This window comes from Coturnix japonica, chromosome 6, assembly GCF_001577835.2.
Source record: "Coturnix japonica isolate 7356 chromosome 6, Coturnix japonica 2.1, whole genome shotgun sequence".
Taxonomy (NCBI): domain Eukaryota; kingdom Metazoa; phylum Chordata; class Aves; order Galliformes; family Phasianidae; genus Coturnix; species Coturnix japonica.
In genome coordinates this window covers 15,860,422-15,886,264 of record NC_029521.1, presented here as the reverse complement: position 1 = coordinate 15,886,264, position 25,843 = coordinate 15,860,422, and the positions used below count along the sequence as shown (strand labels likewise).

Genomic DNA, 25,843 nt, shown 5'->3' with positions numbered 1-25,843 from the left:
AGTTTACTTTGCTAACTGTCTGTATAACTTAGCTTTACAAACTTACAGTATGACTGGTGCTCACATGGTTCCCACAAATAAACAGGAAAAAGAAGCACTATGAACTACATTACTGCATATGTGAACTACTTCTTTTCCAGCAGGTTGAATCTAACTAGGTCTATCTTAATTATACCACATAAGTTCTCTCTGTCACAATATCATCTTCCATCTTGGTAGAACTCATAATAGAAGCCACAGAGCTTTCCTTCTTTGAATACCAGGTTTGCTACTACCTTCTAAAAATATATACACACCAACAAGTTTTGACCACTTGAAGTTAGCCAACAAAACTTTTTTTTAGTATTAGGAATTCCTCTGTTAATTCTGGTACTTAGTTTTTGCAGCATGCAATGATGCCATCATTAGGCAGTGAATAAGCAGCACAATAAAGAAAGAATCTTCAATGCGATCAAACTACATGTAGTTCAGTGGGAACTGGCATGTGACTCCCATGCAATAATAAGACCAATAACCTCTAAATAACATCTATCAATTCAAAGACTTTCTCTTAGGAATTTAAAGGCTCCTAAGGTTTCATATCGATATGACATTTAAATGATCTTATATCTAGAAATTGCTGCAATATCTGTTCTCAACTTCTAATTTTCTTTCGGATGCTCAGAAGAAATGGTTTATCTGCTACACAATATGTTTTACTTTCAATTATTTCTTCTAAGCAAACATACTCAATGTTGCTTTAGCCCATTACTGCTTGGGTCCCACAAAGGCCACCTATCAGCAACAATTTTGGCAGGAAATGGATATTATTTCTGAGGGTCTGAATAAAAACAAGTTCCTTTTATTGAGTTCCATTAACATTTCTCTAAAAGCAGGGCTTTCTCATTGCCATTCTGCTGAAAGCAAAATATTTACACTTGACCTGGCCCTATACTGATTATTTTTCAGGGTGACACTTTTAAAGATCTATCATAGCACTAAAAAACAAGCTGTAAGACATGAGCTACACTCTCTGTTCTTCACCATTGCTCCTTAAAAATACATGCTATTTGGCTCAGCATTAAGCTCAGTGCAAGAAGCCTCCCTAGATTTTTTTAAAAGAAAAACTTCATTAAGAAAGCTCTATCCACAAAGGAATTACTTCATCTCTCATAACTATCAAACTAAGAGTAAAAAAGCACCGTATTTGTTACAGACGAAAACCCAAGGGAAAATCCTTCAGTTACTACTCAGTAACTTGTCATTGGATCTTGCCTGACTTGCACTTTCCCAGAAGGACTTCATTTCACAAGTGTTCATGCAATGGCATACATTAAAAGTAAGGGTAATTAAGTTTAGCATTTTGTGTCATTGCCTGGTAGCACCATTCAGTTGTCCAAACAGCAAGACACAAGGTTCTATCCATTCATTCAGCATCTTTAGACAGAATTAGTCACCAAAACATATGGGTACAACTTCCTCCATCCTTTTTTGTAGTTCAGTTGATGAACAGAATTTCAAGATGTTAAACTCTATTGAGTCTACTGAGCATAAGAGTAATCCCATTCTACCTGAGGCAGTTCTATTCACAACAGCAACGATGAATAAGCACTATCAGTAAGGATTTCTTACTAGCTAAGAAAAAAAAAAAAAAAAAAAGAGGGAAAAATGAACACATTTAAATACAAGATTGAAATTGCTTGAATTTGTGCTCTAGACTTTCATATTTTTAAGAACACTGCCATCTACTGAGGGTCTCCACAAGCTCTCACAGCTTAACCACAGAGCCAGTTCTGATGCACATCCTTAATAACGCTCTCTCATCCAATTAACCATCCTACTTGTTTTCCAGAAATTAATTATTGCAATTACCAAAATTTCAAAGCTGATGCCTTGGTTCTGTTACACAGATCTGAGATGTGCCAGCAGTTAGCTGCAATCACACCTTGCATAGCTCTGGATGAACAATCTGGTTTTATTTCCATCTCTGCATATACATTACCTATTCAAATATTTAAGATGAGACAGAAGAATATAATGTATGCAAGTTACTGCTCCAATTCCCTATCCATATGGAAGGCCTGATAAAGCAAAGGTGAGTCTAAGTTATGCAATAAGTTTATGGATCAAAAGGGTCAGATTGTTCTGGCTGCCGGATATATCAACATTTCAACAATTATCAGTGGGCTAGTTCAGTTCATTCTTTGCTACATTCCATGTGATTTTATTAAAGATACCAAAGCCCAGCTTACTCAGGATTGCAAACAAAAGCCACATAAGCAAGACACCAAGGTACAGGTAAAAATGATTGTTTTGAAAGAAATTTTGGCTACTGTGTTGCAGACAGGAAATGTAGTATACGAAAAATATGGTAAAGTCAAATCCCTGGGATTTAAAGGAATAATAATGATGAGGATATTTAATAATTAATGGTGCTTGCCTTGCTGGTGTACTCACATATTAAAGAGATGTAGCCACTGCAGTTTGTGCTTGTGAGTTTGTGGCACCTCAGGGTCAGGAAGTTTTAGATACAACCATAAGAGATAAGTGTGTTTGGTTTTTTTTTTTTTGTTTTGTTTTGTTTTTTTTTCTAAGGTCCTCCAGAACCTTCAAAATTTATCTGCACTAAAAATGTTATGCTTGGTGCAGAGAGAGTGCACTTGAAATAGAGACAAAGATGGCCGTCTTAAGTAGCTTCTGTGCCTTGGTACATAGAATATGCATAGTGCACCTACAAGTGTCTGTGTTCTTTTATTACTGTGAGGAAGCACGATGCAGTTCCTGGTCATTGACACACCATTAAGTGAGGGCAGTGGCAGAAATGTTCACACATGCAATTTAGGCAACTAAACAGAGCTTTTAGTATTTAATTATAACTTATTTGAAAGGAACAACAGTAATGTTTGTCACTTAGTGGCTCACTCAACCAACCACCAGGTTTATTTTGAAATGGAACTTAAGAGACACACTATTTAAAACAGCTTTACCATTATAACAGAAACAAAATTCAAAGTAACATTCACCTGCCCCATTCCCATCTCTACTTGAGTGTTATTCCTATTTCCTTCATTTTTTCCACTCAAACCCGAGGAAATTAATGACCTCACTTCAGAAAGTGGAATTATTCTCTCCCCACCTCATTCCTTGGATATGACTACACCATTCTATAGTAAAAATGAAACTAACATCTCATTGCTGCCTTTGCAGTATCCTGGAACCCAGACCAACACACTGCATCAGATAGGTGTATGAGTGCTTAGTCAAATCAATAACCATGAATTTTTAATTGATCTGGTCTGATACAGTAGAATTCTGTGCTGCTATTGCCAGAACTCCATGGTAAATTCTACTCTTTACTAATGTAGAAATATTAATTAAATTTCAAAAACAAAGCTAGAGAAGAGTAGCAGACAACCTAATATGGCTCATACTCACCTGAGAGTGTCCTTCTTTGTACAACTTGGGCAGCAGCCTCACCATAACACAGACAGCACCTGGATTTACAATGACACAGTCCCTCATTTCTGACCTGCAAGAAAACATATAAGATTTAACATTACAATTAACAGCAGAGAAGGGGGTTTTTATCCAATGTTCTAGCAGAGTACAGTGTTAAAACTGCCTGGCAGTAACAAGGCTCAGCATTCTTAGCAGTAACTACTCTGAGCACCACAGGTTCAGCAGGATCAGAGAATTATTTCTGGGTGCACCTCTGAATTGGAGTTACGATGCACTCTGCCAGAAACACATGCCCCAAATAGATTTTGAGTGAAGACAACAGATAACATAAAACTAGGCAGAAAGAAAAAAAAGTGTTACAGTGTGCTTTATGGGTAGTATAAGGAGTTTAAGTAAAAGAGCAACCATCGAAATTTTGGACAAGAGACATAAAGGAGGATAAAATGTCATTATTAACGCCTTTTATTCTAAATGTCTCAGAACAGCAAGTACCGTGTAACACCGCCACACAGCGGCAAATAACCCGTACTGCAGACTCAAGAAACTACTTCAAAAGCAGTAGCTTGCTTGCTGCATTTTCTGCCTTTAGCAAATTTGTTTTCAGCCTAAGCCTGCTGTGATTTCCCAAAGCCTGCAATTTATCCGTCTCTGACACTAAAATAAATTGCCAGGCAGCAAGCACAGTTCTAACAAACAACAACTTCCCTAAAGATTTGACCACTGAAGAAATACAGTTACCTCAGAATCCCATCATCCTTTTCAAATATGAATTTTCATTCTGATATGCCATGTAGCAAATGTAAAACATGACCTACCAAATCATAAACATCAGAAGACAAGACAGTAAGATCATGCTTCCAAAAAGAATAAAATAAAATTAAGTAGTTAAGTCTTTATCATCGCCTTGTTACTTTTGAACACTGCCTGGTAGGCTTAGTGCTATTTTGGGCTTTTGAACACAGAACAAATGAGTAAAATCCAGAGCCGGACCAATACCAAACTCATCACACCAGCACCCACTCCCTCAAGAATGTCAGATCAATGTATCATGCAAGTCTCGTCTCTGTGGTTTTCTGAGATGCCTTCATTGGCCGACTTGTCTCAGTAGAAAAGCTGTCTCCATATACCAACTCCTCAATCCTACAAATATCACAGCCTCAGAGTTATCCAGTCAGCCTAGTGACTCAACCCTTTACCCCATCACTACTGCTGCTTGGATCTCAAACATTCTATTGCTTGCCATTACCTAAAAGTCAGACAAGATGGCCAGGGGATAAAATGAAAAGATACAAAGGATCTAAAGAGCCATTAGCACAGTTAATGCACCCAACAGCAGCTGCAGCAACCATTCTGCTGGGGTGGGCATTCAGCTTCCCTCCCAAAGCATGGTCAGCCTTACTAACATGGCTTGCAGCAAGCAGTCTCAAATCATCATGTTCAAAAGGAAAAACAGAAGATGGTTCAAACATTAACACAAGGGCAGGAACACAGAGGGCCATTTCTCAGATGGGAATGAAAGGGTAAATTCCCCTGTTACCCAGCAGCCTGTTGCATCACTGATCACAGAATAGTGTAAGGGGATATGAATATTATCCAGTATAAATGCCAGTTTTCCCCATGTCTGACACATCACATCCTGATCCCCCTCTTCAGGGCACATTAAATCCATGTCACAGGACAGGGTATCACAGGCTAACAACACTGACTGCACTCAAGTTCCTCCTTTCAATTTGCATAGCTCCCTGCTGAAAGTTTCAGGAGGAAGTGAGTGGAGTACAGCTAGGAGGAAGCTGCTTTAGGGGAACTACAGGCTTGCAGAAACTCTGAGAATGTTTTATTTAAAAAAGAAATACTACTGGAGAAGTATATATGCTGTACATCATGAAAACTGACGGTTTTCCAGAATACCTTTGACCTTGTTTGTATATAGTGATAAGCAAGGGACAGTTTAAAACAAAGGTTGAAGGAATTACCCATTACAAACATTGAATTTTTTTTTTTTTTTTAACTGGAGTTCCAGTCAGAAACATTATTGAGAAAAGGACTGCAGACACAGAAAGAGGCTTAAGATCTCAAAAAAATTTCAAAACATCAATAATTCAGGAATGATTCATAGCTGAAAGCTACACTGATTTCTGGTATAGCCTTTCCTTATTGCCATACTCATATCAGGAATGCTCATAACCATTCATTTTTCATTTTTCTCTATGCTGTACAAGTAGATGATTCCTGGAATTTGGGACTGTACGACTAAATAGTTTGTTCTAGGGAAATTTTGCCACACCTTGTCCTTTAACTACCATATAAAATGCAGACATTAGTCTAATTATATTGCCTGTAGTAAATCAGAACTTACTTCTCTTCAGAGTTTCCCCATAAGCTATAAGCAGAGGCACATAATTCACTGACTGGTCTCTTGGAAAAAACAGGACATTCCCCTTGAGCTTGAGTTCCTTCCTGGTCATCTCTTGATTCTTCACCCATCTCTGACCTTATTTCATTCAAGTAATTCTCCAGATGGAGGGTTCCTTTGACCATATGATCAAGAAAACTCAGAACCCATACACAGTTCTTCAGCCATGCTGGGAAAGGTTCTGAAGAATAGAAAGCCGCATCTAAGAATTCTGCAAATGTCCTTGTCTTCTCAAGGCTCAGGGGGATGTGCCATTCTCTTTGCGTCCAGAAGCATCCAAGTGACCCAAGATCCTCTGCCATCTTTTCAAAGAGGCCATTCTTCTGAAAGAAGTTGCTGTTTACAGGGTCCAGGTGAAGAGCTGCTGTTATCCCTTGAAGTGTACGGAAGACAAGCTCCAATATGCAATTCTGTCCAACTGCTGCCCATAGCCCACATGGAGGATCCTGCAAGGCACCTTCCATGTCTGAGAGAAGAGACAGGAGTCCATTGAATCCGCTGCAAGTTCTGAAAGCTGAATGACTTTTGGGACAGTTCAGAATTCTTAAGAGTGACTATAAACATCGGGGAAAAAAGGAAACAAAAGAACAACTTAAAATAAAGAGCAAATATGCAGAATATTTTTTAAATCACTTTGTGTTTGTGTGTGTGTGTGTGAAATTCTTTCAATGAAACTCCTCTATCAAAAACAAAAATAATTGGTTAAAGCAAGGTCATCACTACATCGCCTCCCTGCTTTTACCTTTCCCCATGTACCTATAAAGTCAAGTGACCAAGATGAGAACACATTCTCAAGAGAAAACCCACATGCAAACCTGTGAGGTAGGGAATAGTGCTCACAAAAATAAAGCAACAAAAACAAATTTCCTGCATCATATATCCTAGATAATTTGGCTGGAGGCACTGTTTCAGACCTTTGCTTATTCTCTGACCAATCTTTTCAAACTTTCACCAACAATCTTGAAACTGAACAACCAAAAAAAAAAGCAAAAAAAAAAAAAAGCACCGAAGTCATGTCCAAAGACAAATAAGTCCACAGGTTCTCTATTTTTGCAGAGCTTGAAGTCAGGTTATAAGTTAAGTGTCACTTGATGATATTACACAGATATAAAAACAAATGTATTCCACCTGTAAATTTTTGATACCAAGGTTTGCCATTGGAAAACAAGTCTAGTAAAGTCATTAAGAGCTAAAGTAGTGGAAGTAAAGTCAGTGGGGAAAAAAACAAACAACAAGAACAGGTTGTTGGGAAACAGTCTACTGTAATCTAATGTAACCTATACCAGGTTTTTTGGATGTTCCAGTATTTGTTTTGCAAAGATGATGCCCTTTCAGGCACCGTGCATGTTCCAAATGCTAGGCTGCATCTTCTCATATAAAATCAGTTCATTTTAATTAATTTTTTTTTTTTTTTTGCCTACAGACATCCAATGAAAGTGACTCACTTCACAACCTGCTGAAGAGGAGCAGTTCTAACAAATGTTTATCTCTTTCTCATAGTCATAGATGCTGTTACAATGTTTCTAGAACTATAGGGGGAAGAAAAACACCATTACTGCCATTCAATTTTGTATGATAATGTATCAAACCAGGCAGAGAATTCTGAATAGCAAGTAAATTTAATAACTCAGAGCTGAAGTTTTCAGGATGGCTTTAACACATTTCAGAGAAGGTCAACAGTAACCACATTTCCTCCAGCTCTAACTCAGTTAGAATTTAATCGCCTATGAGTTAGTATTCCTCTGTCTTGAACCTATAAAACTGATGTCTGTTGGAAACCCCCTAACTCAGTTAACGTTAACAGAATTTATTTCACATTCCATTATTTGTTATTCCTCATAATTGTCTACATGCCACACTGGAATACGGCACTCCTAATTACATTTTGGCTCAGGCTTTAACAGCTAAATATATATTAGCAAATCAATCTGAATTTGTGTATAATGCAATCACAGTCCCAATAGATGCAGATAATAAATTCATTTGCTTACATTGTTTTAATACAGTTATCATTTGTCAGAATTAGACACCAAAGCTGCATTTATTTTCATATTAGTTTAGACTCTGTACTCAACTTCTGCATAAATACTGTTAAGTTTACTGTTTCATATCAAAGCTATAAAAACAAACATGCTACAAAGTTTAGAGTAACACAGTTTTGTTTTATTTTTTAAATCACAAAAGCTGCTCTACTGCAGTGAAAGGTGAATTGCATTCACACTTAATAAAAAAGGTAAACCCTGACTTAGTTTCATGCTAACACACCACTGCTTTTTAATTTGCTGTTCAAGAACTAAACCAAATTTAAACATGTGAATTCTTTCCTCTCCTTCAGTTGCTAATGGATCAAAGACTGTACACACAATAGAGGCCACAAATAGTTCTAACTTCACCCTCCAAATATTCTCTTTTCCACCAACTTATCTGTGTTTTTTTTTCCCCCTGGCACTGGTGTACCCAAGAGATTACCAAAAATAGGACAGCAAAGCTACAACCTTGGAAAAATAAAAATCAAGCTGTTCTCATGCCTGCCTACACTCTCCCCCCCCCTGTATTATTCCTCTAGCTCCTCTCACATCCTCTCCCCACATCTCCATTTCATTCACATTAGATTGTCCTTTCTCTGTCACATTACATAGTTGCACCTACAACTGTGTCCTAACATTTGTCACCTCTGTTTCTCTGCCCTGCATTTCTAATTAAGTCTTCAAAATACTTCGGTCTGATACTGAGTGGAAGTGCTGACCATACATACACACCCTGATAAAAAAAAAACAGAGGAACAGATCTAGCAAAGCCTTGTTCACTAGTTCACAGTCTTCCTCTTCTGTGTTAGGGATGAGATTAAGAGCAATTTGCCACAAGACAAGCAGTTTCCAAGAAAACAACAAGCAACTTGGAAGCCATGTGAATTACCTTCAGCAGATCTAGTTTCAGATGTAGTTCCCCTTGAGTAGAAGAACAAAGGGCTCCAATAACAATGCTCATATATTCCTCATAGTTGATGACTGATAGCTGCTCCAAGATGCTGAGAGTAGCACCCCTGTAGCACTCATCATCCAAAAATATCTTGATGTATGGCACCATTCCATAGTCCTTTAAAACAACTTGGGACAAGTAAGGTATCATTTGTTACTTAAACTATCCTTTAATTGTAGTTCTCAAAGGCACATTCTCAGTGTGGTGCCACATTTCTACACATACAGAAGAGAGCCAGGAAAGAAGAGAGTTACACTGAAGGACACAAACTGAAGAGCACAACAATTAGAAATAAAGTTACAGGATGATAATGGTCTCTAATAATTAGAAATGGCAGTTTCCCAAAACAATAATGCATGAAATTATGCCTAATTAGTTTTTAGATTAAACATTCCTCCAGTTTATGAAGGAGGCTTGTTCATAAGAATACATTCACACCATTCACATTGAATGTACTGAGCAGATTCTGGTATTCAGAAGATCCTTTCCACTACTGTCTTACTCTTTTCCATTAGATTCCCCACACAAACCTTTCCCAACTATACCAGTGCTGTACTGTATCTAAAGGGAAGCTAAAAAAATGAAGTGAACAGACTCTCTAGCAGGGTCTGTCATGATAGGCCAAGACGAAATGGTTTCTGACTAAAAGAGGGGAGATTTAGCGCAACATCACTCAGTGAACCACAAAAGACAAAGTTTGTTCTTCTTAAGAGGCAACATGACTACTTACCATAAAGCATCACAAAGGTAATGCAGTCATATCATTTCTTACCAGTGTTTCTCACACATCCCACAGTAAGGGCAGCCACCATCTTCAGCATTACAGCATTTAATTCCTTATCAGTGCCTTCTTCCAGACCAGGCAGAGAGGTTCCAGCTATCAGAGGATTGTTAACAACAAAAATTATACAAGATTTAGTTAGACATAGCTAAAGTACCATAAGAAGAAAACCAATCCTCCAGCAAATTCTAGCTCTAACTTAAATACTACTTACAGGCTACTTGAACTCAAAGGCAAGCAACAAAACACAGACATGGCAGTGTGTAATGACCAGGTTGTAATCTGAGATTGGGAAACACAGGTCTGACTCTATGTGCTGCATCTCACATCTCTTGCATAACTACAGAAAATACTGCTAATAGTTGTGTTTTTACTTCCCATTTATAAAGCTGATGTAGTCACCTTTTTTGGTGAAACCTAGCAGGTACATGTATGAACAAAATGTTGTAGCTTCTGAAGTGTAAATTGGTAAAATAGCATAGCAACAGAGAGTAATTAAGAATATAAACTATAAGTGGAAAACAAGAACTCCACATTCAAAGGCAAGAACTTCCAGAATCAAACAGTGTAAGATAAGTTGTTAGATCTAAAGTCCATGAAGTTTGCAGATTAAATTGCTGGAAACCAAGAGAGGGAAGCAGTGACCTCTTCACACTGCGTTCTCATTTGCCCCTCTTTACTCATGTATCCAGTGTCATAAATTAACAAGCTTTTCAGTCACTCATTCTGTACAATTTACATCCCCAAGCAATCTAAGGCAGTAAAATAGAACTGATGAATGCAAGATAAATGCCACAGTTCTTGGCAACTTGTCTTGATGTTCCTTATTTAAGAGCTCTCAAAATACTAGTTCTCTGATATCAAGAACACAAATCTGTTTCCTTACAGTTAACAGAACCCACACACTAGAACTGGTGTTGCAATTCCTATTCAATTTATTGCTTAACATAAATACATAAAAATAATTCAATTTTGCTTGCTACATTAGAAGTTAAATCTAGTACTTTGGGTTTCTTTTTAACTAAATAAAAAATCATACTAGAATTTAAATGAATTTCCCAGTTCATACAGCACAAAATGTTATCATGCTTTATATAAATTAGCAGTTAAAAAACACCTTTCGGATATGTGAGTGCATACCATAAATCAGCTATACTCAACACTTACCACACCTGAACTCTTACCTTCCTGTCAGATAACCATATAGGAGACAACTATAGCAGATGACAATGGGAGGCAGTAATTGTGATTAATATATGGCCAAAATTGAAGAAACCACCTTCCATAACCAGTCCTCCCAACTAAGTGTTGCTTTAAGATGACCTGAGTACTGTGCAAAACTTTGTCTCAGAGAACTCTAAGTCAAAATCAGTTTATAGAAGTGTGGGATGAACGGTACCCTCCAGAGTAATCAATTGTACATTGGTAAAGAACAGTACATGAGCTCCTTAGAACAGTGCACAGAATGATATACAATTAAGATTTCAGAGGGCACCTTAGTAGGGCTTAGCATGACAGAAACATCCCAAATTTAAACTTGGGCCAGTCGGCTTCCAAACAAGTCTAGCTACTCAGTATATAAAATGTATTAATTGATAGTACAAAGATGCATTCATTCCTATTGGTATGCCTGCCTCCACAGTCATCACGAACCAGTTAAATTGTACCTGACTTCCTTAGGATTTTGGCTTGCTTCCTTAGAAGTGCCAGCAGTAGACCTAGTAGCCCAGAGTCCCGGAATATGTCACTGAAGAGCAGATCCTTCTTGGTAATGCTGAGAAGACACCGGAGAGCTGTCAAAGTGCAGAAAGGCACTACATTTTCCTTTATCAAACACTGAATCTTTTTCAGAATTTCATGGGGGATGTAGCACAGGTCCAAAACAATTGACTCTACCAGTCCGAAGAACTGGATCTGGACTGGATGTGGTTTGAAATGGATTATATCAATAAACTGGTTGATAGGTTGCAGTGTCCATTCCAGAAGGAAGAAGTTCACTGTGTCCCAGGCCCATATGGTACCAATTGCTCCTAAGACTGTTCCACACAGGTGCTGATCATTACTTTTCTGAAAAATGGACTGCAAGACCTGAAAAGCCTGGAGGTTTTTGACTGTCATTCCTGCAAGACAAACAGGTGAGATAGCCCTTTTTGTGTGTTCTGTTTTTAAGCATCAGTGCTACTTAAGCACTGCAGCTACAGAGCTTAATCACATCTGAGACCAGAAACAAGATTCACAGACACACATCCTCAACCTAAAACCAGTACAGCTGACAAACAGTTCATTTTGGTGTAGGTAACATTCAGGTTTCTGTAACGTTAAGCACATAGATCAGTGGATGCTATTTCATACACCATCTAGAGACAAGCAGCAAACACTTTTGTTTTACGACCCACCTACATTGCCACACATATATACTGTACCAGAAGACCGTGTCCATTCATAATCAAACTGAGGTAATTGTGGATGTATAATATTGCCTGAAACTTTCAGTTCAGTTTTCCCACAGGTTGTAAGGCAAGTCAGCATATCCAGAATCTCATTCAGATAGGAATCTCCTTCATTTTGCTGCAGCCCCTCACATCTGGCAACAAAAGTTGGGACAGTCATATATTCATGCCTTAGTAACACAAACTTTTTTGGATAAATCACTCAGGCACTGAACACACATTTTCCCCTCCTCATTTATTTTGTCACCTTTTTGCTTTGTTTAGTCATCCTAGAAACAGTAACTTCGCACCTTGGTGGATTTTTGTTTATTTTCTGCACAGCAAGATCTTCTTTCTTTCCCTAGCTGATTGTATTCCTGAATTAAGAGTCCACCCTAGCTGAAACAAGTGTCCTAGATCTCTTCTAATGCTAGTAATTGATGAATAACCTTTGTCATGTGTTCAGTAAGTCCCTACCCGACTTATGGACTAACTGCTTCTCTTGAAACCATAACAAAAATTAACTGTATCAGAAATTGTAAACTGCTTCCCCTCCTAAAATAGCAATGAAAAAAAATCCATCAGAGCCTTTGTTATTGGTTTTACACCCACACAGAATGACATATGTAACTAACATTTAAGAACAGACCGCCATGCATTCTGAAAATGAAGTACTACCACCTCCTAGAAACCCACAGAACATCTCTATACTTACCTAAGTAAAACTTTTAGCAGGAGTTGGTAGCCATCATTACTTTCAAACTCTGTTAATAAAGCTGATGATACAGGATAGGAGTCTTTCACAAAGCACAAGACAATACTAACAGCTTGACATGCATCACAAGCAGGTAGCGTATCGGCCAATTTGAAGAGATTCTGAACAGCTATTTTAATGCAGTCCACAGCTGTGGGGCAGAAAAGAAAATCAGCTGTTTAAGAATGATAGTCAAATAAGTCCAAAGTTATTGATAAAAATGGAACAACAAACAAGTTTGTAAAGTTTTCCTAATAAAATAGAAGACACTAAGCTCTTGCCAGAAAGAAGGAAAACATTAAGCTTACCTGCAAGCTAAATGCAGAACGTCTGTTCTTAAAGCACACATACATTTCTTTACTTCACCTAGGGAAGCTCACTCTGAAGAACATAAACACGTAGCCCACCCACCCAAATTCATATTCTTTGAATTCAGCTGCCTCAGTAGAAGACAAGTGTGAAGCAGACATATTTGACACGTATTAAGTCAGTCACATCCTGTGCAGAACTCACAAATGAATTTTCTGCTTAATGATGCATATGCATTGAGCTGTATGCAGTTTGCTCTGAGCAAAGACTACTCTTTCTTGTCTAATCTAATGGACAGTTCTTCCAGGATAGCTTCCAAACTACTAAACCATTCAATACTTGAAACTATTATTCCTCAATCTCTTAATTTAGAAAGTTGACAAGCCTCATACACTGAGTCACATTACTTAAAAATAAAAATAAAACCAAACCATAATACATCTTGTGCTAGTCTACATTAGTGAGACAGACCCTTGCCAGAAGTTTTTTTTATGTGTACATAGGAAAAATCCTCAGTTTCCAGATGTTTGTAAGCACTAAATAACATTCTTGCCCAGAAAATCAAAAGCCTGTACTTTGCAGTTGACTGAGTACCAAATTTTATTTCTACCACATAGAAGCAAAAAACTACACAGGAGACTGGCTTCTTGAGAATTAATTCTCAGGGAAACCACAAGGAAAGGAGGAGCCAAATCACAAAACCATACCTTGTAAGTACAAGATGCTGTTTTTGGTCTGAGCCTTTGAAATTGTTCGTAGCACACGGCCTGTGGGTACTTTCCATGGATGGCTACACTGGTCCCAGAGGGAAGCAGCTGCAATAATTAATGACTGAAGCTTATCAGCTGCCAGAAGTTCCTCTACACCTTGTTCCTCTCTGTACATGTTAAGCATTATCTGGAAAGAAAAAAAAAAAAACAACAGCTGGAATAAACACCCTTATAAATGCTTGAGAAATGAAGGCCAACACTAACCCACAGTCATACACAAGCACCGAAAAACAAAACAGCACAAAATTCCGAACAGGTCATGCATAGCTTACAGGGAGACCACAGCACCATAGTATCGAAGCCCTCCCAAGCATCTGAACAACAGTACTGTGAAATGAGAACTGAGTTTTGTGAACCAGGTCTGAGAAACAAAAAAAAAACTAAACCACTGGTTGTTCCATCCATCAGCAGTTTTGGAGAAGTTAAGCAGGGAATGAATAGGGAAATTAAAAAATTAAGAAACAGAACACCACAGTTCTTATACAGGTACCAGAAGGTGCAATGACAACTTCTAGTAGGATATTCTGGAGTTTTCCCCAGTTTTGTTACTTTTTTATTAAACAAGAAATTACTGTATAATCTCAAATTATTCAATAATTTTCCATCCCTTCTTTGGTCATTTGAATTACCACCAGCTCCAGTCTCAAACCTGCATGAATATATGGGTACTCAGGTGAAGTAGCTCCTAGAACAGTATCTTACCTCAATAAGCATCTCCTGAGTTTCATCTTCATTTGTCTCACCATCACTGTTTTTTTCCAGAGGAAAAGTAAAGAAAAGGTACAGGCACTGCAATAGAGCTGCTGGAAGTCCCGATCCAATGATGTTCCACATTGTTCTCTATGTTAGGAAAATAAAAGTTATCCCCTTCTGTTGCCAGCTGTGCTTTCCTCATTCCTACACACTATGAGTACCCATGAAAGCTTAATCAGCTACTTGAGAATTTTATTCTTAAGAAAGATCATTGCAATCATACCACAGCTCTACAGACTTGTTTAGGAGAACACACTGATCATGCATAGCTGTTCCCAAGACTTCCCACCCCAGCTGTATTACAGCTTTGACACATACCATACTCTGTGTAAGGGGATCTGCAGTTGATAAAGCATGCAATCTACACACTAGCAGCTAAAATAATAGTATGATCTATCTGGGACAGGGTTTCCTTTATCATTAGTTCAAAGGAGATACCCTGTAGCTATAGGAGCCTAAAAGGACAGCTGTATGAATTCTTCATTCCATCCTTGACTCAGCATAGAGGCAATTTAGCTATAATTCCTTTATTTTTGTAACTTACCAAATAACTGTACAAACAGTTCTTATTACCCCTTTTATAAATTTAAGGCACTGTTTCTCTGCAGTATTTCTCAGCATTTAGTTTCTTTCTACTTCCACTAACGACTCTGCACAACTTAGAGAAGTGGCATCCCAGGGTGCCCATTTGGCATGCAATAATCAAAATAAAAATCAGCAGCAAACTAAAGGAAAGAGCAGGGTTTGTGATACGAAGTTTTGTGAGAGTCTATACTTAAAAAAAAAAAAAAGCAACATTTTATATTTGAAAAGCACAAATCTCATTAGAAACTTCCCACTGTGTCTAACTACAGAGCTCCTTTTGTGACACAGACTAAGCCTACTAAAATAATTCATCTGAATAAGGAGACAAACTGCACAGCTCAATATGAGGGCAGACATACCCTTCACACCCCCCCACCATGCTGTAGTGCTGATAGCAGTCTTCATCAAGAGCAGCTGTACAGACCGACACACTCTAAAGTGCTTGAAAATGACAATCTAACCACTATGTTATCAGACAAACAGATCCTTACTAGTTATCTGCCTGCTACATAAGTTGAAGCAAAAGAAAAGTTAAGGATCAGAGGAACACTAGAGAAAACAGGTACCTTTCTTGTTTTGCCCATCAGGCATCTGAAAGCACAGAGCACTTCTTTTAGAAAAGCCTCAACTATAAACCATGTCATGTGTTCTCTTTGGCTGTGTACCTGAGGCATGCTGATGTACAAAGCTTCAGGAACAACATAAACATAAGCTCTATACATTTCACTGCTGGGGCAAAAAAAAAACCCCAAAAACAAACAAACAAACAAACAAACAAACAAACCAAACAAAGCAACAACAAAATAATCACCAGTAGTGATTTCTCTTACCAAGTCAGCCCGTGAGAGCAGATATACTGATTTCAGGAGCAAATGGCCATCTTCTGCTTCCCCTTTCTTTTGTAGTAAATGCTCCAAACCCAGCCGAGCTTCCTCTGTTAGTACAAAAACACTGAACTTTTAATTCCTCAATGAAAGGTGAAAACATTGCACTGATCTTTTCTTAAGTAATCTGACAAATTATATAAAATTGTATTAGCAAGAGTCCAGTGAGGTGGATGAAAATACATTAAACAGTTTTGATCCAACATCAGGCTCAGGCCGGTTTATGTAAAGTGCTTTTCATAAAGTGATGAGCTTCACTGCAAATACCATCTCAGTTGATTAGGTTGGCCAGCTGGCTGGTGCAAAGAGTGCACAAGAGCCACAAGGAAAACCATGTAGGGCTAGCAGAATTTTTTCCATTAAAGAAAGCTCTTTGGAATATTAAGTGTAGCCTACTCTTTTACTACACAGAAAGTTCCAAAATAAGGTCAGCATGGCATACAAAGCCAGATCTTCAGCGCAGTCATACAAAACCAATGCTAGCTGACACTAGAAGATCTGTCTTCCTACACCTAGCATTTTCTGTCTCTTTTCTTTCCTTTCATTAAGCGTAACACATAGCATAGAAGACAGGCAGATGACAGCAAACTCCCAGTGGATGTGCTACAGGAACATTACCTGCAGATTTGCCATTGAGCGTCCTCTTAATCTCCTTTGTCAGAAGCTTGGAAACCTCACTGGCTAGCAGCTGAATGCTGGGGAATACAATTACTCCAGCAGACTCTTCCCAGGCCTGAAATCCAAGTTTGAAAAACAGTTAAAATGTTTCTGATAGAGCATGTCTTTGATGATTGCAAAGTACCAATAAATACACATGAAACTGACATTCCCCCGTAAGTTTCCAGTGTTGTTTGTCAAATGCTTCTGAATGGACTGGTAGTGTTGGTGCACTACAAATACAGGAGTCTACCTGGAACTAATATTTGAATCCTGTAGTACATCTGCCAGACAGTATTTACTTAATTTTCCTCAATGGACACAATCATAACTGTGTAAATGTCTGTCATGCCCCTGTGCCAATAATTATTTGTATCAAAAAGCATGCTAGTGCTTTTCCAAGTTGTTTGTTCCTCCTTGTTCTGCTTAGGGCAGACTGCAGAAAAGCTGTTTCATTCCTACACAAAGCAAAACTGTAAACAGAGAACAACTCAGGCAATAAGGCAAGCACTTTCATTTCACTTCATTAGAGTTTCACTTAATTGTCTTCTCTGAACATGCCTCTTTTTGAGAGGCTACATGAGAGTGAAATGCAGCTGCACAGTGACCCTGGTAATTAATTTTAAACAAACCAAGAACATTATGCTACTTACAGATCAGGCCACTAGCATTCCAATTTAATTCTATGGGTGATCATCCTGTGAGTCAGACACTAATCCCTAAAATATGGTCTCCTCAAAAAACATATTAGTCTTTGAACATATAAAGATCTGTATCTTGAAGAAAATCAACCCAACTCCATTCCAGAATGTCTGCCCCCAGAAGAAAATGAAGTAATGTGATGTCAACCTAATCTGTTCTCTCTTCCTCTTAAGCCAGGCTGTTTTGTAGATGTCTAAGATTCTGCCACAAGCTCCTTGTCTGCTCTTACCATCTGTCCTTCCTACTCACAGACTGGAGGAACAAGCAGCAAAGTACAAATTCCCAACTGTTTTACAGAGCATTATGTTAGAATTGCCTATGCTGAACAACAAACTGTTTCAGTGTTAAGGAGGATGACATTTCCCTCTGAAGTTTGAGCAGAGCTTAATGGAGAAATGCTAAGCTGAAAGCCATCCATGTATTAGAACATTCTAATGCTTTCTGAGGCACCAGGAGGGAAGATGCAAAGGTCATATTAAAATGCCTCCCAGCCTACTCCTAGATAGCTGACATTTTTCTCTTTTCCTTCTGCTTGAAGGAGTGCTGGTGGCTAATGAGCCTCCATATCTCAGTTGGCTCCTAGTTAGCGCCCTCCCTCTACACCCAGTAAAATCCAAAGCTCTCAGAGGGTGATGCATTAGCACTTGCATGCTTCAGCAAGGAAAGGACAGATGAAAATCCTTAAAGGGGCACGAGGAGTAGTTAGCATAGCTAAGAGCTTTATAACAGATACATCTTGAACAAAGATGGTCTTCCCAGGTCAAATCAGGGACTCAGCAGAAAGCAGGAAGCTCTTATGAGAAGGGAGTAAAGGTCATAAGGGAAAGGACATGATGAGGCATACATTTGGTCCTAAATGACTACAAAGCATCTCCAAGCTCTTCTGATAAATGTAAGAAAAGGGAAGGTAAAGAATCCCTCTCTTAGAACACAAGAGAAAAGTGTTCATTCTTAATACATTTTGTAACCATAATATCCTTTAGAATTTTAAAATAAATACTGTGTTTCAGCACATTTACAAATTCCTACAATCTGCAATACATTGTTTATGCTTAGGAAAGGGGGAGTGGGCAGTTTGAAGAGACTATTACAAAGGAAAGCTATCTTAATTATGATCAATTTACATCTTGAAAGCATTAAGGATGCTTCCCACATAGCTTCAAGAGAAGGAAGGAAAGGAATTCTGAGAACGGCCCTAGGAAAAACAGAACATCCTAATACAAATGAAAAAGTTGCACCTCATTGTCTCAGAGATCTAGCAGTGCAATCTGCGGTAAGCTATTTAAAAAGTAGATCCATGAAATAAGACAGAAAACTTTTAAGTCAGGACTGATAATGTTACAGAGCACTATCTGAAGACTGAGAGGAAAACACTGACCCTTTTCAAGGCCATAATTCTGGGAGCTCAAAAAGCTGCAGTGAGCTCACAAGAGAGACAAGTCTGTCCATGCACTTGTAATGCCATATGCAGGGAGAGAGACTGAGATTCATTTTCAGAGGCAGGAGAGTGTATACAGATACACAGTACTACTGTCCAGATCCAGCTCTTGGTTCAGGAGGGACACAATTCTATGTAAACAAATTCAGATGATGAAGTTGTGAAAAGAGGAAGTGTTACTCATTATGCAAAACACATGTAGAACGATTCAGATTAAATGAAAAGGCCACTTCTGAGACTCAGGCAATGTACTCCCTGACTCTTCATACCCTTCAGTTCCTTTTGTCTGCACTACCCTGGATCCTGGCGAGCTTGCATTCATATGTACGAGAGTAGCCCCTGCCAGATACTATCAGCAACTCAGTCTGCAGTGAATTGGTTTGCAACACACTGACACCAAAGGCTTACCTCATTCAGTTTAACTGACATCAGCCCCTGTAGCATTTTCAAAACTCTACACTGTATCAAGATTTGCAAGTTTCACAGGTTCATTCTTCACACAGCTAAGTGAAATACTCTCCACTATCTAGAAGTTATTTTCTTCCTTGCCACAATGGACAGCAAAGATTTCATAGGACTGAGCACAGTGATTTACCATCACACGTTTCAATACATTCTTTGTAGTAGCATCTCTTTTGTGTCTCACACCGTTCTCACATATACAGTTACCAAGTCTAACAACATTTTTTCCTTATTTGCTCATTACTTTTTGGAAATCTGGCTCAGATACGGAGGTAATGGATAGGTCTGAGTTTGTTCACCTAAGAACACTGAAAGCACTTGAATACAGACATAATACGCCACCATTAAAATACAGTTTCAAGAAAATCAAGCTCTTGTTTTCTTTCTGAAAGGTTTATAAGATGAGAGTGCAAAATCTCAGATTCTACACCCATAAATATCATAGGTAATTAAGGAAAAAAAATATATATTTCTTTCTATACTACATGGTCACAAAACATTTAAGTTCAGGCCAGGTTTTCTGCCTCTCAGGATTATGCCATGCTATCATGCCACTGTATAGCTTGCTTCATTTCTCACACTAATAAAATGAACCAATGAGGCTCCCATTCATTAAGGGGTTCTTCTAGGTTCACCTTTCAACATCACCACATTAGAAGTTGTTGGCTGATGAGAGATCTAAGGAACATGGCAGTGGAGCTTATTACTGGAAGCTTTCTACTTCAAAGCTCTTTTCTCACCCACAGTATGACCTTCCGCTTTTCATGCTGCAGTTTCCCTATCTGTAACAACACCTCTCAAGTACTAGAATTAGACATCAACCCCAAAATCCTGTCTTTCACACTGCACCCCTTCACTTCCCCTAGCTAGCTGCATACCACAGTCACATTTTCCCTAGACTGAAACTATGCCCAGCCTTCACTAAGTAAGAGAATAGTGGAGGCATACATGAGATAACCACTTCACAGGGTACTCACTTTGAAAGAGCATATTCCAGCAAGTTAGCCATTCACATAAACAAAGCCATGCTCCACTATATGCTTTTTTCATGCTAATATAGCAGGCTAGTTAGATGAGAGATGATCAAGACACTGTATCCTAAGGCTCTCAATGAAACAGAAGAGCCCACCTCCTAGCCAGAGATCAAATGCTAATCAACTCTGTTGGCAGTTAAAGTGGTCACATAATACACAGAAGCAGATCTCAGTGTACATCTTTGGCATCTGCATCAAAGGCAATAAGGAGAACAAACCTTTAAGAAGAGGGGAAGAAAGTCCAGCAGCCTTCTCTGTTGTTCCTCCGCAATAAGAAATGGAGCCACCTGCTCGTATTCTACAAACTGTTTGCCTAGAGCCTCCCACTGGAGAGTATGACTCTGGGGTAGTTTGTCCTTTTTGTGTGCAGGCTGTTCAGGCGCTTCTGATTTATTGACATCATCAGGGCTTTGATCTTGCTGTCCTGCTTCACAAGGTGAATCCTCCAGCTGCCACATGAGCTCAGCTGTTTTGTCCATGCTAAAATCAGAAATGAAGTTAAAGATATTTACAGTTTACATCATCCCATTCTATCCCACTGTCTTGAAAAACAAGACTGTTAGTCATAGTGATTAGAGTTTGTGTGTTCATAGGCATGGGAATGCTTGCAGCCACTGATTCTTTTTTACTTTTAGTAGGTAAGCATGCTGCTCCTGGACAATAACATTAACACCTTGCAATCATATAAATGAGCTATCTCCCAAGAGACACGGATTTTTTTTCCTACACAGTTCATATAGGCTTTAGCAGGACAAACTGATAAACCAGGTAGGAAACCCAGATTCTACATACAACTTTGATACTGAGTCAGTCTTCATTTGCCCCATAGTCAAAGAAAAAATTTTAACTATTACCATAATCAGATCCACAACAGATTAGCACAAAAGATCCTGGTTATACATTTCATGAAGTATGAATGCTAATCACTGTGCACCACACTGTCTGCAGCAAGCCAACAGTCACACGAGACCTAAATTTGAATGCAGATACTGATCCTTCAAACTACAGAGGATGGTAACTCTACTGTGGCTGATACTCAAGCTTTCACTAGGAGATGGAGGGTTGTGAGATTTTCATCACTCTCCAACAGTGTCAGTCTGGAACTTCCTACCTCAACAACAGTTTGTGTTTCACTGCTGTTGTTTTCCTTAATTATCTGTGTCAGAACAACACATCATGCTTTTTCTACTCACAGGGCTGACTATGAAGAGTAAACAGGAAGACACTGCTCCTCATGACTGTGTGGGAGAAACATTTGTCATATGTTATACTTTGCCCTGGTACAGGATTTCAGCCCACTTGAGTCATCATGGTGCTGTACCATATTCTGAAAATGCCTGGGTACTGCTCTACAGAGTCAATGAGAGCACAGCTCAGAGACAATTTTTCAAGGAGGCTGCAATCCCATCCCAAATTGCACCATCCCCCTACCTAATGGAAATATCTTGCCTTGGAAACTACTCTGCTAAGCTTAAATCAATGCTAAGTAAAAAGTAACCCAACTCTCATTCCCTAGATTCACCTTGATCATTTGTATAAGAAGATCAACATCCTTCACAGAGGCAGACATTTTACATATACTGAAATTGGGGCTGAGAGATAAAATGCAGTGTTTCTGGCTACATCACAAGGCCAACACCTGAGCAAGCAGTGACACTACATGAACAGAGCCAAAAATATTTACCAATTTCTTCCTCTTTCTATTCACAGGTTACTTTGCAAGCCCTTCCTCCTGGCTGCACAGCTAAGAAAAGAAATCAGTGCCACCCCTCTGCTCCCTGTGAGGAGGTAGGTCAGAGAAGAACCCTCAGAGGGTCTTTGTGCTGAACAAACCTAGGGAGTCAACAGATCCATCCAACTTAGTATTATCAACAAAATTACACAGTGCAGATTTGAGATCTGTATTCAGATCATTTATTAAAACATTTATTAAAACAAAAATTGGCCCTAAAATGGACTCATTGCAACCACTTAAGATATTAGCACTCTGAAATTGTTAATCTCAAGAAGTACATGAAAGCAAAATGGCAATTACAATTCACATATTTACTCCATCAGTTGAGACTAAAACAGACATTCTAAATTAGATGTCAGACACGTAATATACTATTAGTCTGTTCTCTCCACTTGGATCTTCTGTTTTATGTATTCTTAATCCTAACAGTCCTTCAGTGGATCTACAGACCCATTCAGACTTTTAAGTCCTTTGCATTTTCTGTTGCTGATGGAGGATAATGAATCTCCTGGAGCTGTCTCCATATCCCAGGGCCTAGGAATAAAGCATCCTTAGAAACGAGGGCAAATTAGATATTTTGAGAAGGCCTAATCTGTTGACTTTCTACTACACTCCAACATTTGTCCTAATCCTCATTTTAAATTAAGGGGTCCTTTCAGTTTGGGTGAGTTGTAACTATCACAATTATTAAAAAAAAAAAGTGAGTCCAAATACTAATAATTTTAAAAAGCCATGAAAGTGAAAATATACAAAAGAAACCTAATGCTATCATTCAGAAAGTGGAGTCAGGTAACAAAGAGGAAGTGGAACTTATTCCTGTGTTTTCCCTTATGTTATACAAGAAGCCTGTGTGAAATCACACTGCAGTTTGCCTTTGTCTTTTCAGACTGATAGCATAAAAGAGAATAAGGGCTTCACCAAAGCTGGCAAAAGATGAGCAATGTTGATATAAGGACTGAACAAGCATTACTGTTTTTCAAAATACGTATTTTTAATTAAAAATTCTATTTACCTGAGATTTCGATGCCACCAGCAGTTTAAAGGATGATCTCATAATGCTACAAAAAAGGAACCACAAACTGATCAGCACCACAATCAAGACCTTTCCTTAAATACTTAAAATCATTTGCTATCAGAGAAGGGTCTCACAGCAAGATGACTGACCAAGACACAATGAAGCCTGAAACCAAATTTCAGAGCATCTGCAAAGAAATTAAAAAGGAAATTTAAGAACTAGGACTGGTAACTGTTAGAATCACACAGCTCACAACACCCCAAAAATCCAGCAGCAATATCTCTTTACCCATTTCCTCTCCTAGGCAGCCAAGATAGCTTGCTAATTGGACAGTCGTGCCAGTCAATATTCTGAAATATTTAAAATAAGAATTCCCCTACCTCCTCACAAAAAAGCTGCCCAAAGGTGTAATATCTAAGTTGTAGGAAATATTTCAATTCTTTAACAAACTGGCTTATCCCCCAAATTCCCTCTTTGTAACTCATACCATTCTGTCCTTACAGGTGCCTTAGAACCAGCGCAGTACAAGACTATCTACTATTTTATTTCTGCACCTCCTAATCACGCTTGTTACTTCTACTGAGCTTGCACTGTACTGAATTTACAACTTTCAGTCCTAATTCTACTGATACTTGACACATTATTTCATGAGACAAAACCAAAAGGCACACCAACAAGATTTATACCTTGATATTATCGCACTATTTACCTTCTCACCCTTACAAGGGTTGCAGAGGTCACTAACATGCAAGACTCAAGTTTCCTACCCATCATTTCCAGAGTCTTTTAACTGTAGATTATTTGAGAAAAGGATTTGCTCTTCATAACTTTTGGCACAGCACTTCATACAACAGAAGCCTAACGTGGTTGATGATTTGAACCAAGTTTTGTGGACAAAACACAAAATACAAACAAGTTTAAAAACACCTGTCAGCTTTGCATAGGTTGAATACTGTTCAAAGTTGCACTTCAGTAGGAAACAGTCCTCACTTTTTCAGCAGTAAATATAATTTCAGCTAGTTTCAAGAAAGTGTAACTATTACTGCCAAAGGAGTCCCCTTAATTTACACTAGAACATAATTTGTTCAAGCATATCAGTATCTTTGAGATATTCAAGTTGGACACACTTCTGAAGCACAACCTCTCAAAATCATTTCAGTCTCAAACACTTAAGAGCATTTACCTTTTAAGAGCATCTCCATGGAATTCAAAAACACATACAAAAATGTCTTAAACTGTCTCTCATGCATTCGCTCTTCATTTCTTCCCCTCCCTCCCCTCCCCCCTTTAAAAAGTCTTGCCTAGATATCTTATGTGGGAACAGTTTCTTCTCTGACTTGTATATGCCCCTGATGAAGCCAAGAGAGAAGCAGCTCAGGTATCAGGAACACCTGCTTTTGAGATGTTGTCCTTCCCACAACACAAGGGTAAAGAGAGTAATTGTCGTTAGTCACAGGCAGAATAGTAGTGCAAACTCAAAGGAACTAGACAATGGCAACTGCATATATCTCAAAACAGTAGCTCATTATAAGGACCAAATCTAATGAATTTCCACCATCAGCAGCAAAAGAAATATTGTTACCATTACTAGAACAAAAAATACAAGCAAACAGCTCTGATTTTTCTTTCAACTTCTGCTGCTTTTGCCGCTAGAAAATGATTCTGCAAAAATAAACCAGTTGCAAACCACACTGCAGATCCTTTCAACAGTTAAACCTGTTCATTTTGCTTTTACAGAAATCCACACGACATACCTGGGCTCCTAGATCCAGCAGCTCCTCTTACAGTCAACATGGACATCCAGATAAAGAGAGCTTTATTGCTTCTGTCCAATTAGGCACCTTGGTGCATGCAGTAGCTCTCACTCTGTTCTTTGAACTTTCCACTGTGAATCACTTGATGAGCTGCTGCACTTATTTCCTGAGGAAAGCAGAAGTGAAGAAGAGCAAATGAACCACATGCTCAGGACCTACCGAGCTCCCAAAACAACTTAATTGAGCTGAAATATGAACCTGCCAGGCATTGCATCCCCCTGCCTAGATTGAGAGCAGCCAGAAATTTTTCCTGAAAACCATACTCACAAAGAAAAGCACGTGATGAGTGTTACTTTTGTTTTTAAATTGAAGGTTTACCAAACAACTACAGGAACACAGCACCACAAAACTCACACTGCGCACAACTTCTGCACAAAGCACAGTTCTTCCTCAAATGCAGTACACTTAAAATAAATATATTTGCAAGCTGAGTTGAATAATCAAGTCTGTGACCTCTACTGAAGTAGTCACAGCACCTATTCAGATTAAGAGACAAATAAGCACTGCAAACTCTACCTACAATATAAGGAAGCTCTGACTAGCCACGAGGTTGTAGAGGACTACTTCTCAGTAGTCTGTTTGCTTTTTTTTTGTTCTTCATGACACATCTGGAAGTCTTTGTAATTTGTTTTTAAGAGGAGGTGATGTTTAAGCAGTTTTACATAGGAAATTGAGATATTTTCCAAAACTGCTTATGCTAGAGAATTTTACAATTACTTGGAGAATTAGTGGGACTGTGGCATTGCAGTGACTAAAATCTTGTGAGATTTTCCTCTAGGTAGTTAAATCCATCAGCTTTCTGTTAGTATTTTCTTCACTCAAATGCTTGAAAAAGAATTCAGGAAGAAAAATTGCTTTCTCTTTCAGCTTAAACTCACAGCAATACTCTGA

The 25,843-nt window shown here is 38.5% G+C and overlaps 1 protein-coding gene across 5 annotated transcripts in view; it reads right to left on the bottom strand.

The window, feature by feature from the left end:
• WDFY4 (WDFY family member 4) overlaps positions 1 to 25,052 on the bottom strand; it is a 113,949-nt gene extending 88,897 nt beyond the window's left edge. For 3 of the 5 annotated variants that reach the window (XM_015866825.2, XM_032445416.1, XM_032445417.1), the window contains exons 1-14: positions 24,893 to 25,050; positions 23,136 to 23,181; positions 20,607 to 20,868; positions 16,714 to 16,828; positions 16,042 to 16,145; positions 14,576 to 14,713; positions 13,811 to 14,000; positions 12,756 to 12,945; positions 12,035 to 12,195; positions 11,279 to 11,731; positions 9,603 to 9,707; positions 8,768 to 8,958; positions 5,795 to 6,405; positions 3,415 to 3,508 (exon numbers count right to left, since the gene is read on the bottom strand). In XM_015866825.2, the coding sequence (XP_015722311.1) occupies positions 3,415 to 3,508; positions 5,795 to 6,405; positions 8,768 to 8,958; positions 9,603 to 9,707; positions 11,279 to 11,731; positions 12,035 to 12,195; positions 12,756 to 12,945; positions 13,811 to 14,000; positions 14,576 to 14,713; positions 16,042 to 16,145; positions 16,714 to 16,828; positions 20,607 to 20,867 (2,613 nt within the window). In that variant the 5' untranslated portion in view covers position 20,868; positions 23,136 to 23,181; positions 24,893 to 25,050. Of the gene's footprint in view, positions 1 to 3,414; positions 3,509 to 5,794; positions 6,406 to 8,767; positions 8,959 to 9,602; positions 9,708 to 11,278; positions 11,732 to 12,034; positions 12,196 to 12,755; positions 12,946 to 13,810; positions 14,001 to 14,575; positions 14,714 to 16,041; positions 16,146 to 16,713; positions 16,829 to 20,606; positions 20,869 to 22,072; positions 22,133 to 23,135; positions 23,182 to 24,892 lie in introns of those variants that run through there. The other 2 variants (XM_032445415.1, XM_032445418.1) reach the window with 2 other exon arrangements.
• Between the last annotated feature and the right edge of the window lie 791 nt (positions 25,053 to 25,843).